Genomic DNA, 25,986 nt, shown 5'->3' with positions numbered 1-25,986 from the left:
AATGTTTATAAAATAAAAGAAATAAAATAACTATACCCCGAGTATTAAAAAAAGGCGATGGTCCACAAACTTAAATTTCATGGCAAGCAGACATTGCTATAAAAATAGGTTACTGTGTTCTTATACAGTACAGTGAAATCCATTACAGTGCCCCATTTTCTTTTAGATATTTTTTTTCTACAGCACTGCTACTATAGAAAGCACAGATGGATATAAAAATAAATATCGACTCGTACATTCTTTTTAAACATGAACTGTCCTCAAATATAGAGAGAGCCATTTGCATCCCACGCATACGTGTATATTTATAGAGATTGTTGACATTTCTTGGCTCTATAATATTGAACTAATTTCTATCATTGTCTTTTACTCCTATTTTGGGTACTCGGACGATTCGCCGAAAGACGTTTCGCCGACGGACGTTTCGCCGAATGGACGTTTCGCCGAACGGACGTTTCGCCGAAAATATTAAAGTGTTGAATTTATTATTTTATTAAACAAAGTGGGGATGTTTCTCATTGTGTTTTTTTTTGTGCCGAGGTTGAAAAACATATACACACACGATCCGGGGGCAGGGCGAGCGCGCAAATCCCGTTTCAGCGAAACGTTCGTTCGGCAAAACGTCCATTCGGCGAAACATCCATTCAGCGAACTGTCCGTTGGCGAAACGTCCGTCGGCGAAACGTCCGTCGGCGAAACGTCTTTCGGCAAATCGTCCGGTCACGCCTATTTTGACATGTTGATAAAGTGACACTGGACCTAGACTGAAGTCTTCAACGTGTGCATTATACAGTTTTAAAAAAAAGATAAGACAAGGTATGAATTTTTAAGATATTTACACAAATTGCACAGAAATAATGTCTTTTTTTTTAAATCTCTGTACACATAAACATAAAGGGATACTTCATTCGTCAATACTTTTCCTCATCACTGCACTGATGTAAAGTGAGCCCATTTTGCTGTGTCAGATTACGCTCAAAATTATAGATCATATCACCATCTATCGTATCGGGGAAGTCATTTGGAAGCTATAAATGTTTAACTTGTGCACCATTGGTTAGCACCAGGTTGTCTACGTGTTGTTGTGCCCATGTCAAGTTTTTGAGACCAATGCAGAAGTCTGTCCAGACCATTTGGATATATAAAACCCAAAGCAGGCTTCTTTACATCTCTTAAGTCAAGCCCCAAGTGATACAGTACAGAGATTTAGTTTCAAGACGTGAGGTTTCCGGTCAACAGGAGGAAGATGTCGCAGTGGGGGAATCGAACGGGATAGCCAACGAAGTGCCGTTTCTAAACTTTTTTTTCACTTGGGCTTGGAAAAGCTTGACAAATATGTTCTTTTTACCCAGTGCCACTCTCATAATGTGTTCAAAGTGATTCAACTATCCTCTATTTTTATTAACGCAAGCTACAGAGCAGTTGACAGAGCACAGAATTAACTTTTACTCGACTAGTTTCATAGGGAACTTTGATCTAATCTAGACATGGAAGCGTAGCAGATCAACCAAACATTTTAAGCCACAGCTCCATTTAAGAAAGCCATACTTTTCTACAGAATTGTCACGATTCATTGCCAAAATATTGTCATTGTAAAATATAAGATGAATTTCAGTCTGCAATGGTCAATTCTTTTTTTTCCTGTTCTTTTTGCTGACAATGTTCTGCTCTGAACATCGTGAATGTAGTCTTTGTCTTGGTGTTTTTGTTTTCATATTGTTGGTTCTAGCTACAGCCTACAGTAGTCGTATTCTGTGCTTTCGGTTGATAATAAACCACCGAAAACAAAAACCATTTCTCGGCAAAAATGGGTAAGTACTGTTTCTTATTTTGATTTACATTATCATGTCTTTCCCTTTTTATCATAAGTATTTTTGGATACATTTTGACTTGTGTTTACATGTTAATCCAGATATGAACAGAACATTTTCGTAACCAAGGGGACCCCCTCTACACTATCGTTAGCTCTTTTTGTATTGAAATTTGTTTCAAATGTATCCTTTTTACCTCTCTATACTACCTGCAGTAAAATACCAGGAGATAACGCTCCTAAAAACAGACAAAAGATAAATGAATGTGCAGGGGAATAGTTTACGAAGGGAGAAGTTTGAGAGTTTGGACCTTAATTTGATCTACTCATTTCTTCTTTTCCAGCTCTGCGAGCCTGATTAAACTAAAGACTAAATGAAAAATGGTGAGGAAAATCAAAGAGGTGGTCTCAAAGTGTATGTTGGTCTGTGTGGTCCCGTCTCCTGTGCGCTGAGGTATACTAGATGTATAAGTGATAACACCCGTTTAGGTATGTTTTGTGTTTTTTTGGTAAAATGAAGTAGTATGTGCTTGACAGAAAAGATGGAAGTTGTGGCTGTAAACAGAAAGTGCACTACTTTCTAAGGCGCAATATTCATTAAGCGCAGCCAAAATGTTTTGTTTTGAGGAAATTTGGGATTTCAGAGAAAATGGTAATCAATCACTGCCGTTTTTGAACTTTGAGAAACTTTTAGATCCTTCAGATTTCATTTTCTGGAAATGTGAACGCATTTAAAAACACACTTAACGTGCCAATGAAGAAAACATGGAGGCCATCGAAGGAATTCCAGAGGCCAGCATTTGTTAGCATTAGTAACCCAATTGTTTCATATTTTGAAGGGGATTGTCATTAGGGTTAAAACAATGTTGAGACGATTCAATTCTCAAACTTCAGTCATAGTTGTAATAACTGCGTACAACTATCATTAACGGCTGAAGTGAGCAAAGCAAAAAGGTGAACCAAACTTATAAATGCTCGATAAAGAGCTCCTCCCCCAAAGTAGTTAGTAGATCGCAAAGGAGGAGAGTTGTTGTTACGATCTTGATTAGTGTGGGCTTTCAGAGGAAGGTAGCGTGGTCGAGTTCGACATTGTCCATGCAAGCCAAAATAGCCTTCCGATCTTCTGGGAGGGGACGGCGGTACAGTAGAGCGGAGAAGCGAGTGTATGGATCGTGAAGAAGGAGACGTTTTTTCTTCCTGTGGAGGTAGAGCACTTCTTCGGGCTCAAGTACCTGAGTGACGTGGGCCTGTTGGGTCTGAGAGGCGGAGACACCTGCAAATGCAATGATTGGCATAGGCTAAATCTGAGGCCAAAAATGGAAAAAACTGAATCCTTTGGTACGTGAAGATGAATGGCCCTTGTGCAACATGGGGAGTCGCTCGAAACGCAGGTGGACAAAAAGGTATCATTTTAATAATACAAAAAATCCAGGTTAATGTTACATTTTTAAAAGTAATCAAAACGGCATGTTGAAGGGTATCTAATAATGTTCAATATTTGTCACCAACATACCTGATTTCCTCTTAGCCTTGGAATTATTGTTATTCGTTGTCATCTTCTTTGCCTTTCTAATGCGTTGGTATCTCAGAGCATCAAACCTCTCAGACCCCGAAAGGACACTCGGTGCGCCTTGACGTTTTCTAAATAAAAAAAAATCCAGAAGGGGAAAAGGATCGTTCCATGCCAAATATAGTTTTTTTTTCAAAGGCATATATTTAGTACTACATCACAGCTGCTTAAACATTGCAAAATGTGCAACATGAGACACCTTCTTCCAAGACATTAGGATTTTATAAGCAACAGTATTTGTTAAGGTTTTAATAGTTCAACAGCCTCTAACATATTTTAAGAATAAATTGGAAAATGCATATTTTGATGACGCAATCCAGTGAATCTGGTTATTCCATCTGGCAGTGAAGGGGGTGGTCGCAAAAAAAAAGTTTGATAGATGATAGATTCATTTGTCCGTTCATTTTGCATTGGGAGGGAGCTTAAGCCTATCCCAGCCAACTTTGGGCAGTAGGTGCGAAAGACAACCTATATTATTTGCCAGCCAATCGCAGGGCATAATGAAAAAAGCAACCGTTCATGCTCATACTCATCCCTAAGGACAATTTCACCGTTAATTAGATCATGACTTGCAATCACAAACTGGAAATCTTTTAACAAATCCTGCCTTCAATGAAGTTGGGGTAGTCCGTGCAATGTAAATATAAACAGAATACAGTGATTTACATCCTTTTATCAAATTTAAGACCATTTATTTCTCAGGAAAAATTCAATTTCCAGAAAGCAATTGAGGTAGCAGGGGTGCTCAATACGTATATCGCGATCTACCAGTAGATCGCCAAGGTACTATTGGTAGATCGCACGACAATAACATTTGATTCCCTCTGTTGGTTTCCTTTGGCTCGACTCTAAATTATTTGGCATGTCTGGAGTAAGCTAGAGCATGAATTGAGACCGTCCGTATTTTCCCTCCCGCTCCCATACATGTTGATGTACCTCGCAATAGAATCTAATGTGAGGTACATCGACATAAATACTAGATAACTGCTGAGCTTTGTCAGTGGCCTGGAAAAAAAAGGTAGCCTCCTTGAAAATCATTCCAAGTCCGAAGAGCCAAATTCTGCAGCTTCTGAAGCTTGATGCGAAAGTTTCCAGGAGCCTATTGGGAACATTGCTCCAAGTGATGTATATGGCGTAATGAAGGGAATCAAGCATCATTGCCGTCCATCCGCAAATGTTCTCTATGGCATTTAAATCAGGGGAACATGCGGCATGGTCCAAAATTGTTATTCTCCCAGAAGTTAGAGCAATCATTGTGAACGGCAGCATTGTCCTGTTGAAAAACCCAGCTGTTAGCATACAGACGAGGGCCCTCAGTCATGAGGAATGCCCTACCCATAGCAACATCCCTTGTTTGACGCTCCCTGGCAAAATCTGAACAGGCAGTTTTATGGAGTTGGAGACGAGGCCTATTGATTATTTGTTTGTTTGTGAAACCCTTTTCCTCCAGGTGCCATCCGATGCCTATTGCTCTGTGGTCGACAGCAGTAAGGGCCTTAATTTGGGTCGAACATCGCCGGTCAGATCCTCTATCTCACCGTAGGTGTCATTTTTCAGACTCAACCCCTTGATTTTTTTGTTCCCTAAGTCTTCGGATTCTTCAAAAACTTAAGAAGAGTCTCTTCGTGCGTCCAACCTCCGCAGCAAGGACACTCTGTGCAAGTCAGTTCATTGAAATCCAGGTTTCTAATACTATTGACCCCCCTAAAAAACATCAGACGTTTTTTCCTATGCGTTTTTGTTGTTGTTGTATTAAAACATCTCTCTTCCTGTCGTTTTGGGAAGGCACTTATCAGCCCAGATATTTCGGGCCACTCACACACGAGCAAAGAAACAAATTTTCCTCGACGCACAGAAAACATTAGGCATTATAGTATCAAAGTGGCTGCAGAGGGGAAAAAACACCAAGGATCATTAGAACAGGAAGGAAGATCACAGCCGAGCGACAAAGCATCACCGATATGTATTCATAGACATGGAAACTGTCTACAATGGGCTTCACCATGCTGACAGGGGGGGAGATGGCTGGAGGGGAAATGACTACGCAGGAACAGTCACATCATGAAAAATAAGCCAAAGAAAAGCGAAGCACTAGGACAAGAAATGTAACAAGAATTAATCAATAGAATTGTTTGTTTTTTGGAAACGGAGGAGGATTTAGCAATGGCATGCATGGCAGTTTGCACATGGAACAGAACTTTAAAGGGGAATACATTCAAAAGCTTTTCATCAAGGAAGTCATTTGAATTTTATTGGCGCTACTCCTGCGTTCCAAAATTTTGGGTTTTTTTTACGGACATAGCTGTGCTGGTACAGTGTGACATTTGTGGGAAATATTCCTGAAAATGTAAGCAAAACTACTATTATTTTGTTGTTGTTGTTGTTAGCCACAGTTTTTATTGTCAATAAGGATATTTTGCTAAATTTTAGTCAATCTGCGCTAATAGAAGAATTAACTCCTCTCACAAATAGCAGACTTCCATCCACCTCACCTTTTACACTAAGACTCATTATTTTATATACTACAGTTAAAGCTAGACCATACACGCACACACAAACACATAAGGTCAGTTTGCTCTGACTCGGCAATGTAAGCAATGTTTACATCCAGTATTACGGTACGCTCATTTTGTTTTCATTTTATTTATTATTATTATAATTATTATTATTATTATTTTTACAATTATGAGTTCTTAAAATTCTAAGTTGGCTGAAACATTCCACTTCCATTCGACTTCTCCCATTCAGACTGTCAAAAAATGGCCTTACTAGAGTCGAATAAAGGTGAAAAAAAAATCGGAATTGGGTCACTTCACAGCCTGCGGTGTGAACATAACTATTCTCATACCTAAATAGTAGATGTCAAAATGCACAATTGTTAATGTTTCACTAAGCCTTTATCAATGCAATTCCATTACGATTGCAAACTTGGGTATGAAAAAAAAACGATACGTGAGAACAGAGGGAGAAAAAAATGAAATAACTTAATTGGCCTAAAATTCATCAATTGAGCAAAGATCTTGTATTCCCCTTTAAAGGACGAGGTGATCCAAAAAGCCCCACCTTCTAGCCCCCGCCCCCCCTTTCAGACATGGATCCAACCCTTACCTATTGCGGAGTAGAGGACCTGGTCACAACAACGCTGCCCAGATAGCTGAGATCAATCAAAAACACAGTACGTAAGACTCTAGCAGCTAATAAAACCAACTTACCATACTGTCCCTAATTAATGATGAAAACATTGCAGAACATGAGAAGCGGACAGGCCCTGTGACACACTTTGCCCGACAACCTTCCCTTGGAGTTAGATATGAGGTTGTCAAGGGGATCGTTGAAAAAAATGTTAGAGAAAAAAAAGGCAAAGTAGATGGTGAAACGTTAGAGGTCAAGAATTGATCATGAAGTTACTCAGGTTAGTTACTCAGGCCGATGATGGGCCGCAGGGCCTGCCAAGATGAACTCTTCTTAAATCATCCTTCTGCATGACACAGGCATCCTCAAACCATCGGATCTAGACATAGCCATCCATATTTAGCTCGGGATTTAGTTACGGTATCATTAAGGAATTCCTCCTGTAAGGCGCAAGCAAGATCATGTGTGATCCAAATGGAGAAAAGTATGCGAGTATTTTGAACAAATCATACATACCAAAACCAATAACATTGTTAAATATTGTATTTATAGTGTCTGACCATTTTGTTGACTGATGTTTATTCAGATCAGTCATAAACTGTGGAGCAAATGCAGACTAGATATACTAGTATCTAAATTTTGAGTCACGATTCCTTCACCCTGCTATGGCAAAATAAAATTACAAATCGGCACAGATAGAAAAAGGTTTGAGGTAGTAGAAAATATATAAGTGGTGTTATTATATATACTAAATGGATGTATGAAATGTTCCAAGATCATTTTCAAACTCGGTGGATGTAGCACACTACACTCATAAGCACGCTTATTAAAGCAAAGTCACGTCAAAAGCATTATGGCTTGTGCAGATGATTTCGTTCCTACTCACATGGCTGATGCACCTACCCTGAAGCTGACAACTGGGATGGAGAAGGCTCAGCTGGAAGTATTCCCTCCTCAGTCCTCCTGTGAGATGGCATCTGGCCAAACACGTTGATGCTCTCCATGGACGGAGATTGGGAAGATGGATAGCTGGTTGCGGACGAAGCAAAAGCCAAATGGGAACGATAGCTTGGACTGGCTCTTCTGCTAGCCTGGCCTAGCGCAGGGGAGGAAGAAGGAGAAGATCTCCTTGAAAAGGAGGCTGCGGAAGGTGGTAGAAGCGTAATCTCAGACATCTCTGGGGCTTTGGGAGTTGGACCGAGGCTCGGGCGGGGCCTCGGACGTACGACAATCTCGGGGGAACCCTCCTGAGAACTAAAGGGGCTCTGGGTGAGGGGGGAAAGTCGAGAGGGCTGGAGAACCACCTGATGCACACCAGAGTCCATTCTACGAGCCTGCCTTGGACTAAAATGGGGGGTAGATTCAAACCATCTGGTATCCAGGCTACTGAGGGTGCTAGGGCCAACACGGGCTTTTGGATCGGCGTAAGGCAAAACTGGAGCACCCACACCGTGTGGTGGACGTCTTAGCTGCCCGAAATGTGCTTCTTGCACAGCTATGTGCCTGGCCGGAGAGCCGTGAGGCCTGCTCTTACTGGGAGATTTGCTCGAGTAGCTCTGTGGTGCCTCGAGTGGCAGCACCGTTGGGTAGGTGGGCATTGGTAGAGAGGAGGTCTGAAAAGCACTAAGGGGAAGAACAGAGGCTGGTGGTGGATAGGGAGAATCGTGGCGGAGATGCAGAGAGTGGTGAGGGGGGAAAATGAATTGGGGCCCCTCCACGCTGGAGAATGTAAAATCCATTCCCCGCCAATATTCTGGCGAATGAGTGGAAGAAGTGAGTGTCAGGGGGTAAGGGAAGCCAGAAACGGTATAATGTGTGAAATCCCCATCTGCTATTTCTTCTGGGATCACAGGGTAACCAAAAGGACCTTCGGTCAGGTACGGAGGGGAGGACATGACAGAGCTAAGCGGACTGGTATCCGTCATGTAAAAAGGAGGAGGAGGAGGAGGGTCATGATCCCCATGAGGACCCAGGTAGCCATAAAATGCCCTGTGATGGAGAGAGCCTCGAATTTGCCCCGTGGCCCGGAGTCGACTGCTTTCCGCGATGGTCATACCTTCGAAAGGCCTCTGGAAACGAGGGCTGTACGCTGGAGGCTGGAGGTAGGATTCGTGGCTCGAGATGGGGGAAATCTGGTGAGGTCGAAGGGGAGTCATGACTGGCGGAAGAGGCCTAAGGTCATCATTCTCTTCATCAGACTGGCGAAATTCGGGATACAGATCGGATTCCTCCACGAAAGGAAACCCTTCGATTCGTCGGTGCTGGGCGGCAAATTCTGCATCGGTGGGATCGATGACAAAGCGCCCATCCGGGCCGCGGCTGATCAGTTCGATTGGTGGTGTTGCTTCAGGGTCAGGCTTGCACAAGGCGTATCTCTTGCTTGTTATTGCTCTTTTAGTCTTCTTGTAGAGAGACAGCTCCTCTTTCTTCCCTGGACTTAGGGGTGTTTTCTTCTCATGTTGGACACGGCTCTCATCAGATGATTCGGATAGGGGTGTTTTGGAACGGATGCTTTCTGGAGTTGTCTTTCCTGAAGATTGCCTAAGGGCAAAAATAGAAACCACATGAAAATGGAATTCAATAAAATCCAATTTTCCGAGCTTGGGGTGGTAAAAAAAATTTTTTAGTATGATTCCTACCATTTGTCTTGTAAACTTTAGCTTCTCCCCCCTCTATTTTTTGAATAATGTGTAAGTACCAATATATGTTTGGGAAAAAAATATATTCCCAAAAAATTGTGTAACAAGTCATCACAATAATTTTTATTTCTTCAAGTTAGTTGAGCATACTTACGGTGTTGCCATACTTTTTCTTAAGTGTGTAACGGAGAGAGGGGGATCTGGAAGAAAAAAAAAAGAAAAAAATCCAACTGGTTCACAAGCTATTTTTTTTAAATACCATCATATACATCAATGGCAATCTACCAATAGTTCCTTAGCGAACTATGTAATGGGCACCCCTGGAATACATTCACTTATTTCTTCACCTTTTTTCCTTTTTTGCTTTCGCTTCCGCTGCTTATTGACAAAGCAGGCCGCCATTGTACTGAAAAGGATGGCTGCAGCCAAGAAGCAGATCGTGGCAACGATACCGGCCACAACTGGTCGTGCCAACCCTGATTCCTCGACCAGCTCAGGAGGAGGAAAGAAGTCTGCCAAGTCAGAGGAAAAGGAATGTAATGCAAACAATAAGAAATATGGCAACAACGATCGCTTTCCTGAACCGGAGAAATTATCAAGTGTCTTAATGGACCCAAATCCTCTCTTCAAATGATAATACAAAATTTCATTATTATGAATATTTTAAGAATTTGATTTGTTTTTGTTTGTACAAATGAAAACTCAACCTGATAGGGCAAAATGCTTACCTGTATTGGATACCCCGACTATGTTGCTTGGTTCACTTATCGTTCCATCCATGACTGCCATAACACGGAACTCATTCCAGGACTCCTGGAGAAAAGAAGCAAGAATGTCAGGGTTCAATCATCACTGAAATTCAACCAGGTAGCTAAAACCAAGCTAAAAATCTAAAAGAATATACAACATTTCAGAACCGTAGTACTCTACGTATGTACCGTTTCTTTCCCGTGTAACCGGCAACAGATAATGCCGACAATCGTCGGGAAAGTGTGAGTACTCGATACGGCAAAGAAAGTGAACGCTTACTCTGCCATCTGGCTCAATGTAATACTTACTTTCCTTTGTTTACCTGAATGAGGTCGCGAGCAAGCATCTCCGTCTCACTTGAGGGGATGCTGTCCTCCAGGACCACCCATCGATCCCCAAGGCGAAACTCCATGACATAATGCTGGATTGGTGCTGTATGATTGGCGGGCGGAATCCAGGAAAGCAGAACTCCCTGTTGCGTGCGATTGGCTGTGAGGCACCGTGGTGGGGTAAGCAGCACCAGTGGTTCAGGGGTACTTTTAGGAAATACTGAAAGAGTACATTTGCATTGAATTACCACGGTGGAAACATAACTAAGTGCTTGGTATTTAGTTCTGTTGGCCGATTTCATGATAATAGTGATGAAATGTGGTGGTTTTAAACATGAATCTTCTCATTGTCTCACATCATCAGACTTGGGTGCCATTCCAAGACTTTCTCCTTAACTGTCTATTTTTTAATTTTCCCATTTTCCCAAATGCTTCAATCGGTTGCATCAATAAAGGATTAAATAGACTTTTATACCCAGTGTAATCCACATAATGAAGTCAAAAATTAAGATTTTTTTTTAATGGTGACGCCTCCATTGATTATCATATACTTCAACGGAAGTATAGACTTACAATGATAGATAGAGCTCTTGCTTTGTGGCCATTTCAGTAGTCATGCAATAATTTGTCGTATCGGATCATGTACTGCAATAGTAATAATTATGATTTTTTTTAACTCACATATCCCTTAGTCCAAGGAAAGAGGCAACATGTTAGCTCACCTAACGTGTTCACAGTGACAACCTCACTGAAGGCTCCTGTGCCAAGCTTGTTTTGGGCTAGGACGCTGAACTGGTATGTTGTCTCGGGTTCCAAGCCTGGCATCACCATCCACTCTTGACTTCCTGGCACGGGCATTGACAGCCAATCATGTGGACCTAAACGCTCCCTTTTAAGCCTGCGTACGAGTCAAGAGGAGAGTTCAGTAGGACAGGCAGAGACTGTTACCCATACATATGCACAGTATCTTATGATGGTAAATCAATACATATGACATATTTGAATGTGTGCGTGTTTCCTAATGTCATTCATTTATTTTACAGTGCTCACATCAAGATGGAACCTTTGGTTTATGGAAAGCCCATGCTGCCACTCGCTTTGCTGTTTGCCCATGCCATACGTTCACGAGTTGAAACAATATAAGATATGATTACTAAGAGATGCACATGCAATTCAAAGATTATTGTCAAAATAATACTTTGCAAATCTCACCTATAAATAATTGCATATCAATAATAAAATATCTTTATTTTTGACTTCCTATTAAATGATTTCATTGACGGGGACAGGGGTTGCAAGAAGTAACATTTAATGTGAGAGCTTAGCTAAACCTTAGCTTAGGGGCAATCGGTAATGTACAGGTTCAGAAAATGAATGAATGGAAACATTTTCTTTTCTAAATAATTTATTTTAATGGTTGATTTTTTTTAATATATTATTTTTCAACTCTACTTTTTCCTGATTAATTCATTTTGAGGGTTGTTTTTTGTAAATATGTTTTGTTTTTCTGAGTAATTTAGTTTCTGGAGCAGTTAGAATGCATAGGCACGTGTAGGAAGGGCACATTTTTTTAGGTTGTTGTAATACAGTTCACAATGGGTACAGCATACGAACTGCAGTCAAGCCGAGCAAAGCAGCAACAGCAGAAGCAGGAGCAAGAGAAAGACCAGAGGTAAAGGATAAAGGAAGCAAAAAAAATACTATATTAAGGGTGAAAAGTAGAGAAATTCCTAATTCACCACTATTTAAAATCTGTATTTAAAAGTGCAATTGTTCTGAAGGCAAATAATACTACGAGAGGAAAAAGCAGGAAGCGAAGCAGGCTGGGATGACTCACACATGGCCGTACCAGACTGAGAATGTCTGCTGGAAGCCTCCGTCATAGCCCACATCCCATGACACATTTGCCCATGTGGAGGATGCCACCACGTGGACGCCGGTAGGAGCATGGGGGCTTGTGCCTGCAGGGAGGGCAAGCAGTTCATCAAAGAGCATGTGAGTCATTTAAACACTGGTTGTTATGTCATCTCTGTTACAAGAACTGTCCTAATATCAAACATTATGTGGTGGAGCATATCCCTGCTGACTAGTCACCGGCCAATCATCTATTCTATTTATTTTCATTCATTCATTTTTTGAACCGCATATCCTCACAAGGGCCACGGGGGGTGCTGGAGCCAATCCCAGCTGACAGGCGGGGCACACCCTGAATGGGTGGCCAGCCAATCGCAGGGCACAAGGAGACAACGGACAGCCAATCATAGCTGAGTTAGGCAATTTAGAGTGTTCAACCAGTTAGTATAGCAACGTGGGAGAAAACCGGAGTACGCGGAGAAATCCCACACAAGCCCAGTGAGAACACGCAAACTCCACGCAGGAGAACCAACCTGGGATCGAACCCAGGACACTGGAACTGTGAGGCTGACGCGCTAACCACTCAGCTGCCGGCCCGTCTCATCTATTCTATTCTATTCTAACATTTAATATAAAAAAACGTGTTGCCGTGTCTATCTCCGGTCTAGTTTGTTATATAAATGATTTTTAAAAGCGAACCTTTGGTTGAACTGTAAGAAGTCATTATTTTTAAGGTTATATCATTGTCACCTTTGGAATTTTGCCAATTGGTGGGAGTATGCATTACCTATGACTTGGACATGCGTGCTGGCAGTGATGCTCGTAGCAACGTTGGTGGCAACACACTCCCACTCCCCATGGTCTTCCTTTGTAAGTGATTTAAACTTTAAACTGCCTCGAGGCAGAACGTTGTGCTTGCTTTTACTAGGCTTTCCCACCTGCAGGTCACACAAAGAAAATGAATGCAGATAAGTGGAACACAATAACACCTCGTTCATTCATCATCCGTATCGCAATAAATAAGTACCAATATTTGTTGCACTTTTTTATATTAAGTGGTTCCACATAATAAGATTGTGTCATTGAATCGAAAAATATCAATGTAATGTTAATTTCAGTCAAAAGAGACAGTCAACTAATATATGTTCCTACTTACCTTCCTCCACGTTATATTGGGAAAGGGGTCTCCTTCTGCTTCGCATGGAATAACCAGCTCTCTCCCAGCCTCCTGTCTGTACTGCCCTCCCGGGACCACTGAGAATTTGGGAGGGTCCTGTCCAGGTTGAAAGTCCAAATAAAGGAGCAATGATGCAGTGGTGTTTCCATAGTAATAAGTCCCCCCACTCTTTTTCTAGTATTTGTCATTGTTTCATACATAGGATAAATCGAAATAAGAGTGTTTCCTGGTTGAATTGTGTAATTTGTGTAGTTTTTGATTTCTTTCCGTGCCTCTTTAATATTATGTACATGGTATTTCCCATTACACAAATTGAATCGGCAGCTGGAGTGGCCACAATTGTATTTCTAATAAAACAGGAAAAACAAAAGATTTCTTCTTAAACTAACAATGAACTACTGTTAGTGGAAATGCATTAACCATTTTCTGTTCCTTCAACAAGAACATTCTGGCAACCACAGCTGCCACTATTTCATTGTTGATATAATGTTTATTTTTTAGACTGCGGTGCAAATCTGACCCAACAACAACAAAAAAGACGGTTCTAAATTCAACTGCTTCATGACCATCGAGATACATTTGCATACTAATTGTAAGAATGCTTTGAATATTGGGAAAGTATTTCCACATACTAAATCTGCATACTACTTATCTACAATCTATTTTCTAATAATTTTGCGAGTTATATATATTTTTTTAAAACAGATAATAAGAAAAAGACTCTTTCAAACCTATGCATGAATAAGCGTCAAATGATAATGACATTCTTTACCTTTAGCACCAAGGGAGCAGGAGGGGACCATCCCATGGAACCTAGGGCATTGTAAGGCAAGCAGGTATAAGTACCAAGAGAGTCTTCTGTCACCTCTGCCACACGGATGCTCCCATCATTCATTTGGCTCCACCCAGGGTACTATAGGGTACATTTCAATCATTCCATATGATTAGTGAAACTATCCACCTAATAGAATAACAACTTTCCTTTTCCCAGCACCAGCTGCCTTACTATTTCCACTTTTTGGGGATTAATATAGTCCTCATTATGAAGAAAAAAAACAGTCAGTAAATGCAGCTAACTGTTATGAGTCTCGAGGTGAGTGAAGTGGAGTTGGAGACAACCGCAGGTAATCAAGCGGGTGCACTCTCGTCAAATTTAATGACAAGGTGCTTCACAAAATGAAACCTTAAATACAAAAGAAACTGGGAGAAAGTAATAACACAACGAAACAAACTTACTGGGGGGGAAACATGAAGGACCACGAAGAACACTGACATAAAACAAGCCAAACTCAAATAATACTCCGACACGGGTTGATGGGGACACGGGGTTTAAATACACACGCAGGGTTTGCCAAAACAATTAGCGACACGGGGGTCATACGAGGGGAGGCGAGCAGGAAAGACACAGGAGGTAAAACTCATGGGACAGGACACACAAGGGAAAATCCCCAAACCACAAAAGCCCAACAAAAAATTACACTACTGAGGCTCCACTGTATAAAAATAAAATAAAACGCTTGCCGTCCTAGCAATAAAACTAAACTGTTGAGGGAAGATTATCATTAAAAAAAAGCCTACCTTCTGAGTGATGAGAGTGAAGCTGAATGAGTGCTTGGGTTCGTTCACCTTATCTATCCGTAGAGGAAGACCATCTTTTTTCCACTTCACCAAAGTTAAAGGCGGGTTGGCATCTACGGGACACCGGATAAAGCCCGGCAGACCAATGGCCACGTAGAGTACAGATGGCATGTTCACAACCCGGGCAGGATCTGCTCAAACGCAGTGAGAAGAAAGAGCAGGGAAAATGAAAGATTCTTTGTCATACCTAAAAAGCAATATTTCACATGGGTCAAATGTAGAATCAACATTGCTACTCCTCCGTTATCCGTGAAAACACCACAATAAAATTGTGTTTGTATATTCTATGCATGTATATGCATGAATTCATTACTTTTTTGGATTGGATTTGGATTGGATAACTTTATTCATCCCGTATTCGGGAAATTTCATTGTGACAGTAGCAGAGGGTGATTAGACAGAACAACAAAGCAAAAGCACAAAGTACAAAGCAAATCAAAGTAAATTGGATCATTAAGAATCACCAAATCAGATCATTAAGACAGAAAAGCAGCAAAAACACAAAACGAGCAAGAAAATGTATGTTTTTTGGTTTGTTTGTTTTTTAGCTGTGAGGCCGACACGCGAACCACTCATCCGCCGGGCCGCCCATTCATAGATATTAATCATTAATCATCGGACATTTTATTATCACTAAATCATTTATGTGTAGTAGACATACACCTGCTTATGGCAGGTGTGATACTGGTGTGTGCCCATAGCGAGCAATGATGATGTTGCTCACACCGGTACTCAGTGTGCTCAGGGAGGTTGTCTTTCTGCCCAGACAAACAAAATATTAGAGGGAACATTGCCCAGGGGCAATTTAGAATGTTCAACCAGCCTACCATGGATGTTTTTTTTTATTTGAATGTGGGAGGAGACCGCTGTACCCGGAGAAAACCCACACAAGAAGAGGTGGGAGAGCCTGCAAACTCCACACAGGAGGACCAAAAAATTGAACCTATGACGTCAGAATGGTGAGGCTGACGCGCTAACCTTTTGACCACCATTGCCACTACTATAATGTTATTTAATAAGCCCTATTTACCTCATTTTTAGTAAAGTTTTGGATAACTGGAAGGGGATAGAGCAAGAGAAAGACAGAGAGCGAGAGAAAGAGAGAGAGAGAGACAGACAAAGAGAGATGTTGTGGATGACGTAAGGTAGAGCGACGCCAGCAGAGGAGGTAGGAGTGGAGTAGGCGGTGTGACTATGACCATGAAAACTACATCTGGTACTGCAAAGGAGAGGAGTTGTTTAAAAAAAAAGCGTGGTGTTAGGAGAATAAAAGTATTACAGTGACAGTGCCAGATTAACCTTATAACATTTAAAGTCCAAACCACCATACTTGGGGGCAGTCTGGCATAAAGAGCCCAGAGGATTGCGGCCAGTGGCGTCACAGACAAGAATATCCGCCAAGTTTCTAAAAATAGCTCACAGACAGTTGTAGCTTGCAGGCATCACGATAGCAATGCACAATGCAAGAAATGGTTTTTCACCTCGGGTGCTATTGGTGGGGAGGCTTTTAATTGTGTGTGAACAAATTCAATGGTAAAGTGTTAAAAATGAATAATCATAATTAGACCACATAAAAGTAAGAAGGAATTTAAAGTGAATGTGGAATTGAGGACATTTAGAACCATGTATGCCATATGAGGGGGAAAAAAAGAACATTTTTGGTGAGAGCACTCTGCAGTGTAACATTGAAACATAGCTGCTCTACATGCAATGATGTAATCCCCCCCCTACCATCCCTAACTCCCCCCTTCCCTCCCTCCGTCCCTCTTTTCCAAGACTGGTGTTCCCTCTGTCTGTGTGTCACACACCGCACATGCTCATGTATAACAATCTGAAGCAGCAGGTTAGTGAGAGAATGCAAAACATCTGTTGCCTTGACGACTGCCAATTTCAATACTGTAAGGCCATTTGCTTGCAATCCGAGTGGTGACATGTCAAAATGGTGTGTATTTTTTTGTGTATCAGCCGACGTTTTAAGTGGCAAGAACACAAAGCCCTTGTTCAGGGTTTTAGCCAAATCCGATTTTTTAGCTCATCCAGATTGAAAGTGGATAGCTCTTTTGTAGTCTGAATCGTCACACGGCGCAGAATTGCAGCTGATCCTAACCTCCCGGGACACATTGAAGGCAAATACGGGAGGTAGTTTCATCTTTTCAATCTGAAAACTCTCAAATGGAATTCGACTGTCGGTGACGTCACTCCGCGTGACGGAAAAGTGAGTGCGGCAAAGAGTGCCAATCAAAATGGAGAGCGGTTAAAAAGATGGAGCACGCCAAAGGGAAAGCAAGTAAAGCGTTTCCTCGTCAGTCTGTGGGGACCATGTGTCAAAACAACACTATATATGAAAATATTTTGTGTGCCATGACAGAAAGAGGATCGATACAGAGGTAGATGGCTACAGTTCCAGAGAAATATAAAAAGTCTTAAGCATGTGTTGTTAGGGAACGTTTCTTTTTAACAGTTTTAGTATTGAATGTTGCCTCCAGTCAATAGGATCACGTTTGCACTCAGTTTGTCTCATGTCTGTTGATGGATAAAAAGAAAGTACACAACGAAGACAAGAAATAAAAGGCTCTCTTGGGGACAAGGCCAGTGTTCACCTTACAAAGTTGGCGAGTTTAAGTTTGGATTATTTAATAAAGGGACAATACAAATTAATGAATATGCATGTAGCTAAGTAATGTCATGGATGACGCCTTCGTTGCCACAGTAACCTGACAGATGGGTCAATAGTGTGGCCTAGTCTGAACAGACCCAATTCCAACAAATTGGACACTTACTAAAAAATAAAAAAAGAACAACCAGACCGAAAAATCAGATATGAGGACAAAACAGAATGCAATGAGATATATACGTACTTTGCAGTTTGAACACAGCCAAAGAGGCATACTAATATATTATGTGTTATGAACCTAACAACTTTGGCAACAAATTGTCTGGCAGCTCTTTGCAGTTTTTGTAGAGAAATGCGTTACATTTCTTGTACTAAGAAAATGTCACACACTTAAAAATGGCTTGTGAAGCAAGAAACTGCAATAATATCAAAACTTCTGCCGTCACGTTTGTTCTTATTTAACACTGTTAAAATCCACATGATTTAGTAAATCGTGACAGTTAATGCAGCTCTGATTAATAGAGTACAATAAAAAAAAAACATCCCACAGAGTAAGTGTCTAATCGTGATTCATGTGAGAATTGAAGCACTTTTTTTTTCATCTGAATGTGCTTTTTGATTGACTGGTGAGCAGTTCAGGGTGTACTCTTTCCTAAAACCAGTTTGCTGCAATTTAAATGAGGTCATGCTCTATCAAAAATTGATTGATGTATTGTTTTATGCCGTGGATTTATAATAGGAGAGAACCAGAAAAGTATGATGTTGAGAAGACAAACTAGTGGCTATCTTTAGCAAGCAGGTCACTCACATTGTACAGTCAGGTAGGCTGAGGCAGTCGGTGGTAGGCCAAGGCTGTTGCTAGGAGCACAAGTGTATTTCCCAGCATCCTCTGACTTGACTTGGGCGATAATAAGGGATCCGTCAATCAAAACACTGACTCTGCGCTTTAAGTCACTGTCAAAAAGAAGAACCGAATGACAGATATTAAACCCCTCTTGTCAGAATAAGAGCCATTAATGGGTCGTCAATTGCAATAATTGACAATAAATGCGACAATCTGCCTAAGAGTGACACATTTTGGGATTTTAAAAAAAGGTAGGTTTCGACAAGCCGAACTACAGGTTGCAGGAAGGGCAATAAAATAATACGCCTCTGCATGTAGTTGGGTCCGTTCCTCTTCGCTAACTCACCATGCACTAAAATAGAAAGTCACGTCCAATGAAAATTCGACAGATTCGTTCCTGAAAATGAATACGCCCAAACTGAACATAATTCTGCTAATGCAACACATTGGGTGAACCTCCTTGAGCACTATAATAACAAAGGATATGGATCATCTAAGTTAGAGGCTAAAATGAAAGCATATATGGGTGAGAGGGGGGATAAAATGAATAAACTGTAATAATGAATCATAACTTTACTTCTTAAAAAAGACATTGTCTTCCTCCCAGAACCAGGTATAGGTCAAGTTTCGGGGGTACGCCTCCGCCTGGCATGTGAAGAAGGCGTCTTGCGAGATGTTCACTGTAATGTTGACTGGTGGTGATACAATGAATGGAGGGCCTGGTGGAGAACACACATGAGACGGAAGCAATGAAGAAATAGATAGCACTACAACACTCTAAATAACATGTCCAGTTCATTGTTCATACATGACAATGCCGGGTAAATGTGTTTACAATAGTCACAGTGTTAGGGAAACATTCAACAATACAACAGAAGAAAGAAAGGAACATGAAGAGATTAACATCATCACATGTACAAATTCCCTTCAGTGTTATCATAATTATTCTGCACTCAGAAAAGAATGATGACATTTTAGCAAATGATCCTTGCTTTACCAGATGAGTAATCCTCCTTGCAAACCTTTTACCAAACCATCATACTTGCTCTCATATTTAATAACTTGTTTTGAACACCAGCCAGACCGAGGAAACCCGCCTTAAATTAATTTCTAAATTTCATTTTTTTGTTTGCGATATTATTTATGACATTTTCAGAGATCTTGACAAATAATTTGTCTGTGCAGTGACATATCTATCAATCTATACATACACAAACATACAAAAGTGCATATTTCTAATCCCATATGTTAGTGTTGATCTCTGGTCCACATTACCATCCTTTAACAGGCAAAGTATGCCAGCCCGAAGCCAGACAAGCAGTGTGTGCATGCGCGTGCATGTATGTGTGCCAACGTGCCCTATTTGGAACCAGCTGAGTGCTGGAGATTTACTGGCACTGTAGTCTCTCAGTTGATCTGCAGCTCAGTGGCTTTCCAGGAGGACCTCGATTAATCTATCTCTACTGTAAAATATACACAGCCATAGTGGCTCATTTTAGGCCGTTACTTGGCAAACCAAAGTATATTTTTAGATATTTGGCATCAATCTGAGCAGGTGCCTTGTCTCCTGGCTCAAAAGCAATACGTATTTAGATCAGAACAATTATCCCATGATTAGTACTCTATTTAGTTGTGTTCTTGAATTGCTTTTCACACACACGCACACAAAAAACGGATGATGTCCGACAGTCAGGTTTTTTTTTTCACTGAGAGAGGGAAAGCTTTCACAACATCAACACGTCACAATGTCGACTAAGCTTCTCGCATTGAAGGATATGCCGTGACAGCTCAGAAAAAAGTCACTACTTAATTTTCAATGTAAACATGTCATTCATGTCAGAATGTCAAATGTCGTCAGAAAAAAAAGACAACAATAGGAAACCACTGGTTGCACTCGAGAAAATCCACACCGGCGAAATGAAGGTTTTCAGAATCAAAGGGCAGGGTTAAAAAGCAGCTGTGATAGGTCTAACGTCGTGTCTATATGAGCAACAAAAAGTTATGAAATGTGTGTTATTTCTTTCAAGTAATGGGTTAGTTTCCTCTTTCAGGCGCGTTCAAAAGACAATAACCTACCTCTTTCTCTTTGAATTAGCAAATCAAACAATGCTAATGTATGATAAACATGATAGTGACAAGATAAGATGGAAAACAAAGGCGCCACCCACCTTGAACCAGCAGTCGCGTTGTGTGAATAGCCTCTCCTTGGGGACTAAAGGCTCGACAAGTATAGGCACCGCGATCCTCTCTGTTGATGGATAGCACTGTCAAACTCCCATCAAATACCTAAACATACAAATATGTAACTGTTACAACCGTGTAGGGCTGCTTAAAAATGTATTTATTGGTGCCCCTGTGCATATTGTAATGTTTTAATGATACTACCCACTCGTCTACCGGGGTAACCGCTTGAATTTGTAGCCTTAATGCCCTTGTTACCTTGATTAAAATGTTTGTAACTAGGATTTATTTACAATTTTTAAAAAGTCATGGGTGTCGTTTATGCTCATTATATGGTCTTGTAATAGTTTCTGTTTCAACAAAATAATCAGACTAAAACAATGTTTGTATTCCTTCCAATCATACTGTACCTAATGTCCTATTGAGTTAGAAATGTCATTATAAATACTTGTGGAATCCTTTAAGCCATTTATTTAAATCGGTGAATATAATGTACCTTATATTTGGCACTGGTGACCAGAAGGTTGCTGTCCCGCAACCAACTGACCGAGGGTTCGGGGTTGCCAAAGGCAATGCAGGTCAAAATGATGCTTCCTCCCTCCTTGGCCTCGACATACTGAGGTGGCGTATCTGTGAATGTGGGAGGAGCTAAGGAGTTGGGGGGGGGGAAAACAAATGTAAAAATATTTAGAATATTTTCTTTATTATTCTCAAAATCCTAAACCTAAATCATCACTCGTTTTGGTCACATCACCCAAGACATGTTCAACGTGCTAAAATGTTGCATAAACAGTTTGATTTGCCAATAAAAAAAAAGATAAAGATCAAATTAAAAGTCAACATAGACTCCTTCATTAATTCAAAGCCCTCCAAGTCATATTACCACTAATACAATACTAATTTTACTCTGCACACATTTGGAATCATAATGGCGAACCAAGAGCTTTTTACACTTTTGTTCACATTATTTACAAGATGTCTAAATTGCCCTGATGGCGCTTACCATTGACAGTTAGATGCACCCAACTGCCATTGTAAAAAGTATCGTACTGTTGCTCTAGCATCAGCACTTTACACTCGTACCAGCCCTGGTCATCAGAACGAACATTTTCTATGCGGAGCGAGGACTTGCCGTAGAGTGTGGCCCGGCCTGAGGAGAAATAAAGACAGTTACAATCAGTAAGATGGGAAACGGGTCGCTTGAACCAGCATGTAAAAGGACAAAAATATCAAATACGTTACAGTGATTCACTGAAATGAAAATTCTGTGAGAAAACCAAAACCAGTAGATTGCGGATCGACCGAGGAGAGGGACTGGTAAAAGGGTCTCTTGTCCTTCTAGTTGGATAGCATTATGAGGTGGAGGGCTATATGTATATGTACAGTATCTCGCAATTGTGGGTACACCCCTCTCATTTCTGCGTTTTTTATTATATCTTTTCATGGCACAATACTGATGAAATGACACTTTGACAATGTAAAGTAGTCACAGTACAGCTTGGACAATAATAGAAATTTCTTGTACATTTAAAATAACTCAAGACACAGCAATGAATGCGCAGAATGCTTCTAACAAAAGTACACCAAAAGTGAAAATTCCAAAATTGCGCCCAAAATGGATATATTTGAGGTCGCCACCATTATTTTTCTTCTACCTATCTTTTTAGGGATGACCCACAGATGCTCAATAGGGTTTTGGACTGGGGGCATGCTTGGCCCGTCCATCATTTTAACACTTAGCTTCTTTAGAAAGGCAGTGGCCTGGTTTAAGTGGAACTTGTTCTCTCTATTTAAAGTGGTAGATTCCCAAATTTTGACTAAATACATGAGCCAAAATAAAGGTCACAATAAACACATCTTACCGGCATACTCTGGGTCCACATGAGGAGGATAAAATCTAAAATTGATGAAAAAGGGAATTGGCATTCCATATTTAAACCACTCCACCACATAGGGTTGGCCATTTAACGGGTGGGACACATCACATCCCAGGATGATGTTCTCTCCTGCACGGGCTATCACAAACTGAGGCTCCTCTTGCGCACCGTGGGAACCTGCAGACACAGATTTAAAAGTACTTTTTTACCACGTTTAAATTTTCTGTTAAGATATTAATCAAATAGTTCGATTTTAGGTCAGTTCTCAGGCACCTCCCACTTTTACCTTGACTAAAATGACTTAATAAGAGGTCACTGAGAGTATTGGTCATCAAAGCACTTTGCTGTTTCATTTCTCTTACAGCCGCTATTTTTTTTATACCAACCATTGCATTCTGCCAAATTGTTCCTCCATTCTGCAAGATCCTTTACTGGATTATTGCTGTGCTCTGCAGGAATTTGTAATAAGGTGTGAAAAGTCATGTCTTGAGCTGATAGCTAAGGCAGTACATGCAGCCGCAGGTCTGATGACATGACACAAAGTCAATCTGTGTAATTAATTTATGTTTATTGTGATGTTCATTATGGAAAGTCAATGATGACAGTACGCGTGCAATAAAAAGCAGAAATCAGGTTAAGATCACCAGGCTACTCTTTACAGTCACATCCTTCCAGGTTACATTGTCTCAGCAGAATGATGGAGTCCCTAGAGGGAGAACTCGCCTGCAAATGAAAATGAATCTTTTTTTTATTCCAAAGTCGAAATAACAGAACTTGAACTTGCCAACACTGCATTTTTATGGTGTCTTCTACATTTTTTTTTAGCCGCATGAATAGGAAAAGCACTCATGGTAGCAAGTTGAAGCCGATCATAATTGTGCATCTGCCTTTCCCAGCGGTGTAGAAAACACACAATTTCAAGCGTTGCCATGTGTTGATTGGCTGTTGGTGACATCATCTGAGATTGCACACCAACAGTGTGCATGGTGCTATGACTTCAATGTTGATGATGAAAGCGGGGGTGAGAGAGCGAGGATGGAGATGTGAACTCAAACACATTTTTCTCTGCCACCCCCTCACCTTCCCAATTAGGATTTCATTTACAATTAAAGACCCTAGAGAACATGCCGTTTGGAAAGTTAGCCTCAAAGGAACGTCACCCATAGCATTATAAACCCATACTCATACCATTATTGTATACTTTGTTGTGTACAGTTTAAAAATTTAATATTTGGAAGCAAGTATACACATGATATTAGTGTGTGTGTGTATATATATATATATATGTAAAAAGCTGAGTTTATACTGAGGCGGTACAGCACATGCACATGGGAGAACATATTGAAACCTTGATTATTCAGAACCAGGAAAAAAAATCTAACTAAAAGTCTCTTAGCACGCGGCTCTTTAGCGCTGTCCTTGTGACTCTCTGGAGCTTTTTCAAATCCCTTGATTATCGCAACTTCACTTATGGCGAATTCACTACTTTGTGATTTTTTTTTCTGCTATTAATTATTAAATATTGTTTTTTTTTTACTTCAGTGCTTTAAGAAGTGCTGCAAGTTTTGTTGTAACCCGGGAGATGATAAAGCATGGAAAACCGTTCACAGATATCGAAGGGGCACGGTATGCACTATCCATTTTGTTGTGGTTTTGACCAATCCTCAAAATAAAAATGGCATCAAAATCAGATTTATTTATTACATTTCTTCAATTTCATCAGAGCAATGCATAATTCATTAATATTGTAATGAAGTTAAACTTGAGGCGGCATCAGATAGAAGAGCAGTCGCGTGGTGCGTCGTTCTTTACAGAATGCACTGCAGAGAAAATTAACATTTAATCATGAATGCTCATGATGTATTTGTAGCCAACTTAGTCATTTTGATAGTAAGCTAACATAGACACACACAGCATGTGTTGCCTACATTATAAGGTTTATATAGAGCTTTTAGATTTTTTTTTGCACCTCCAGACATATTTGTTTTTGTTTTGTTTTTATAGTCCAATATGGCTCTTTCAACACTGTGGGTTGCCGACCCCTGGTCTAATGCAAAGACACAATAAACATTGCCCTGTCTGGTGCACACTAGCTGGATCCCACATTGAAAGGAGACATCTGGTGTTAGCCTTGGCCAGATTTTCAAATTGATTGGCCTAAATAAAAGTGTTATATAAATACTGGGATGCTTCTGAGTGACAGTGACAACTCACAAATGTGACTTTCATTCAGTCAGCTCATCTTGAGCAGATTGTCTTTAGTCAGCCACAGTGCAAACGCAAGGTCAGGGTCAAATGTTAAAGACCTTTGAACATTCTTACAACATGCCGCTAAACTGAACCAGCCTGTTTGGTTGCACTTTCAAACATCAAGCTTAACATATAAAAAAAAATGTAGCGATGACCTAAGTTAGAGAAGCAGCAGGTTCTAGTACCTAGATCCACATATGCACAAACAGAACGTGCTCTCTCTAGTGGGAAAAAGTGCACACATCACTATACTAGTCTGGGAAACCAGGTAGACCCAGAAAAAAAACAGCACACGTTTAACTTTCCTTAGACTGAACTGCTGTCCGAGTACCCCCAAAATGTAAAACCCCAAAGTTGAATTGCATTGAGATTATCGCATGATAATGCAATCTGTGTGTGGCCCGATTGTGCATGATAGTGTGCAAAATATTTTGTAACACTCTCAAGCACTCTGCAAAGAAGAAAGATACCCCGTTACAACAAACTGCTGAGTGAACATCTAAATTACACACACACAGGTGCAGCGAGGAACCAACTTTGCGTTTTAACGAAGGCCATATTCAAAGCAGTCAGCAGATGTTCAAATACACATCAATTGGAAATCAAAGCATTTCAAGGGTTAAACTTTGTCGCCGGTAGTTAAAAGCTAATGTGCTTCGACTCACCTTGAGCGGCTGTTCCTCGGGTGCCGAATACACTTGCTATCAAAGTGGCCACATACCAAATCATACTATTCCCGACCGGAAATAAAGCTCATCCTATCTCAAAGTGGCCCTTTCGGTGAAAGTGTCATCGTCGAGTGTTCCCGCGGAGGTCAAAGGTAACCGGTACCTTGTTGTTAATTCAAACCTAGCCCTGGACACTTCTCCATCGGAGCATCCCCCTCTCTTCCCCTCTCCGCTCCTCTTCTCTCCTCTTCTCTCCTCTCCTCTCTCATCCCGAGACGGATCACCTGCGCCAATGGGACTACAGCAAACGACTCTTGGAGACCGAGCTGTAACAACCGTGAGGTCATCGTGAGCCCGCCTTTTCTCTTGTTTCATTGGTGAATCAAGGAGCAATCCCTTCACTGATTGGTTATCTACAACGCTCGTATCCGTGCCGGCATTATGCGTTCAAATGTCTTACACTGGCTCCGATTTTCTGCTTGCATCGTGAAGAAATTACGTCAACATTAACAAAACCTTAACTGGAACTTTAAAGGTCAGATTACTAAACGTCACAGTTTCACCATTTCAAATATAATTATACTGCTCCCGTGGTTACGTGCAGTGTGTTTTCCATCACTAAATGCAGCTTGTTTGCCATATCATGTATAGTA

The 25,986-nt window shown here is 40.8% G+C and overlaps 1 protein-coding gene across 6 annotated transcripts; it reads right to left on the bottom strand.

Annotated features, from left to right (window-relative positions):
- Window positions 1-538: 538 nt before the first annotated feature.
- Window positions 539-25,626, bottom strand: igsf9bb (immunoglobulin superfamily, member 9Bb). 6 transcript variants are annotated; one of them, XM_077592765.1, is made up of 21 exons: window positions 25,331-25,626; window positions 22,401-22,592; window positions 21,542-21,688; window positions 21,035-21,186; window positions 20,526-20,643; window positions 18,935-19,076; window positions 18,322-18,467; window positions 14,888-15,030; window positions 14,034-14,174; window positions 13,241-13,357; window positions 12,872-13,022; window positions 12,068-12,191; window positions 10,953-11,128; window positions 10,224-10,450; window positions 9,880-9,964; window positions 9,499-9,663; window positions 9,306-9,351; window positions 8,569-9,053; window positions 7,416-7,608; window positions 3,324-3,451; window positions 539-3,083 (listed from the first exon to the last, which is right to left on the bottom strand). In XM_077592765.1, exons 1-21 carry the CDS (start codon window positions 25,392-25,394, stop codon window positions 2,869-2,871), a joined length of 3,357 nt encoding a protein of 1,118 aa, XP_077448891.1. In that variant the 5' UTR covers window positions 25,395-25,626; the 3' UTR covers window positions 539-2,868. The 6 variants fall into 6 exon arrangements, 3 of the variants coding, with proteins under 3 accessions (XP_077448891.1, XP_077448889.1, XP_077448890.1); XR_013298154.1 differs by adding an exon at window positions 6,489-6,534 and having other exon boundaries at window positions 3,072-3,083; window positions 7,416-9,053; XM_077592763.1 differs by having other exon boundaries at window positions 7,416-9,053.
- Window positions 25,627-25,986: the final 360 nt, after the last annotated feature.

Source organism: Stigmatopora argus, chromosome 22 (assembly GCF_051989625.1).
Source record: "Stigmatopora argus isolate UIUO_Sarg chromosome 22, RoL_Sarg_1.0, whole genome shotgun sequence".
NCBI lineage: Eukaryota > Metazoa > Chordata > Actinopteri > Syngnathiformes > Syngnathidae > Stigmatopora > Stigmatopora argus.
Note: the sequence above shows the minus strand (reverse complement) of the source record. Positions and strands in the feature narration are given on the sequence as shown.

Excerpts from the sequence above, each read along its gene's own strand:
- igsf9bb (XM_077592763.1), bottom strand. The coding sequence starts at position 25,394 with ATGATTTGGTATGTGGCCACTTTGATAGCAAGTGTATTCGGCACCCGA. Across the intron at positions 15,031-18,321 it reads AGCCTACCTGACTGTACAAT|ATCCTGCCCGGGTTGTGAAC; the intron begins GTGAGTGACCTG and ends GCGTTTGAGCAG. Across the intron at positions 12,192-12,871 it reads CACGCATGTCCAAGTCATAG|GCACAAGCCCCCATGCTCCT; the intron begins GTAATGCATACT and ends CCCTCCCTGCAG.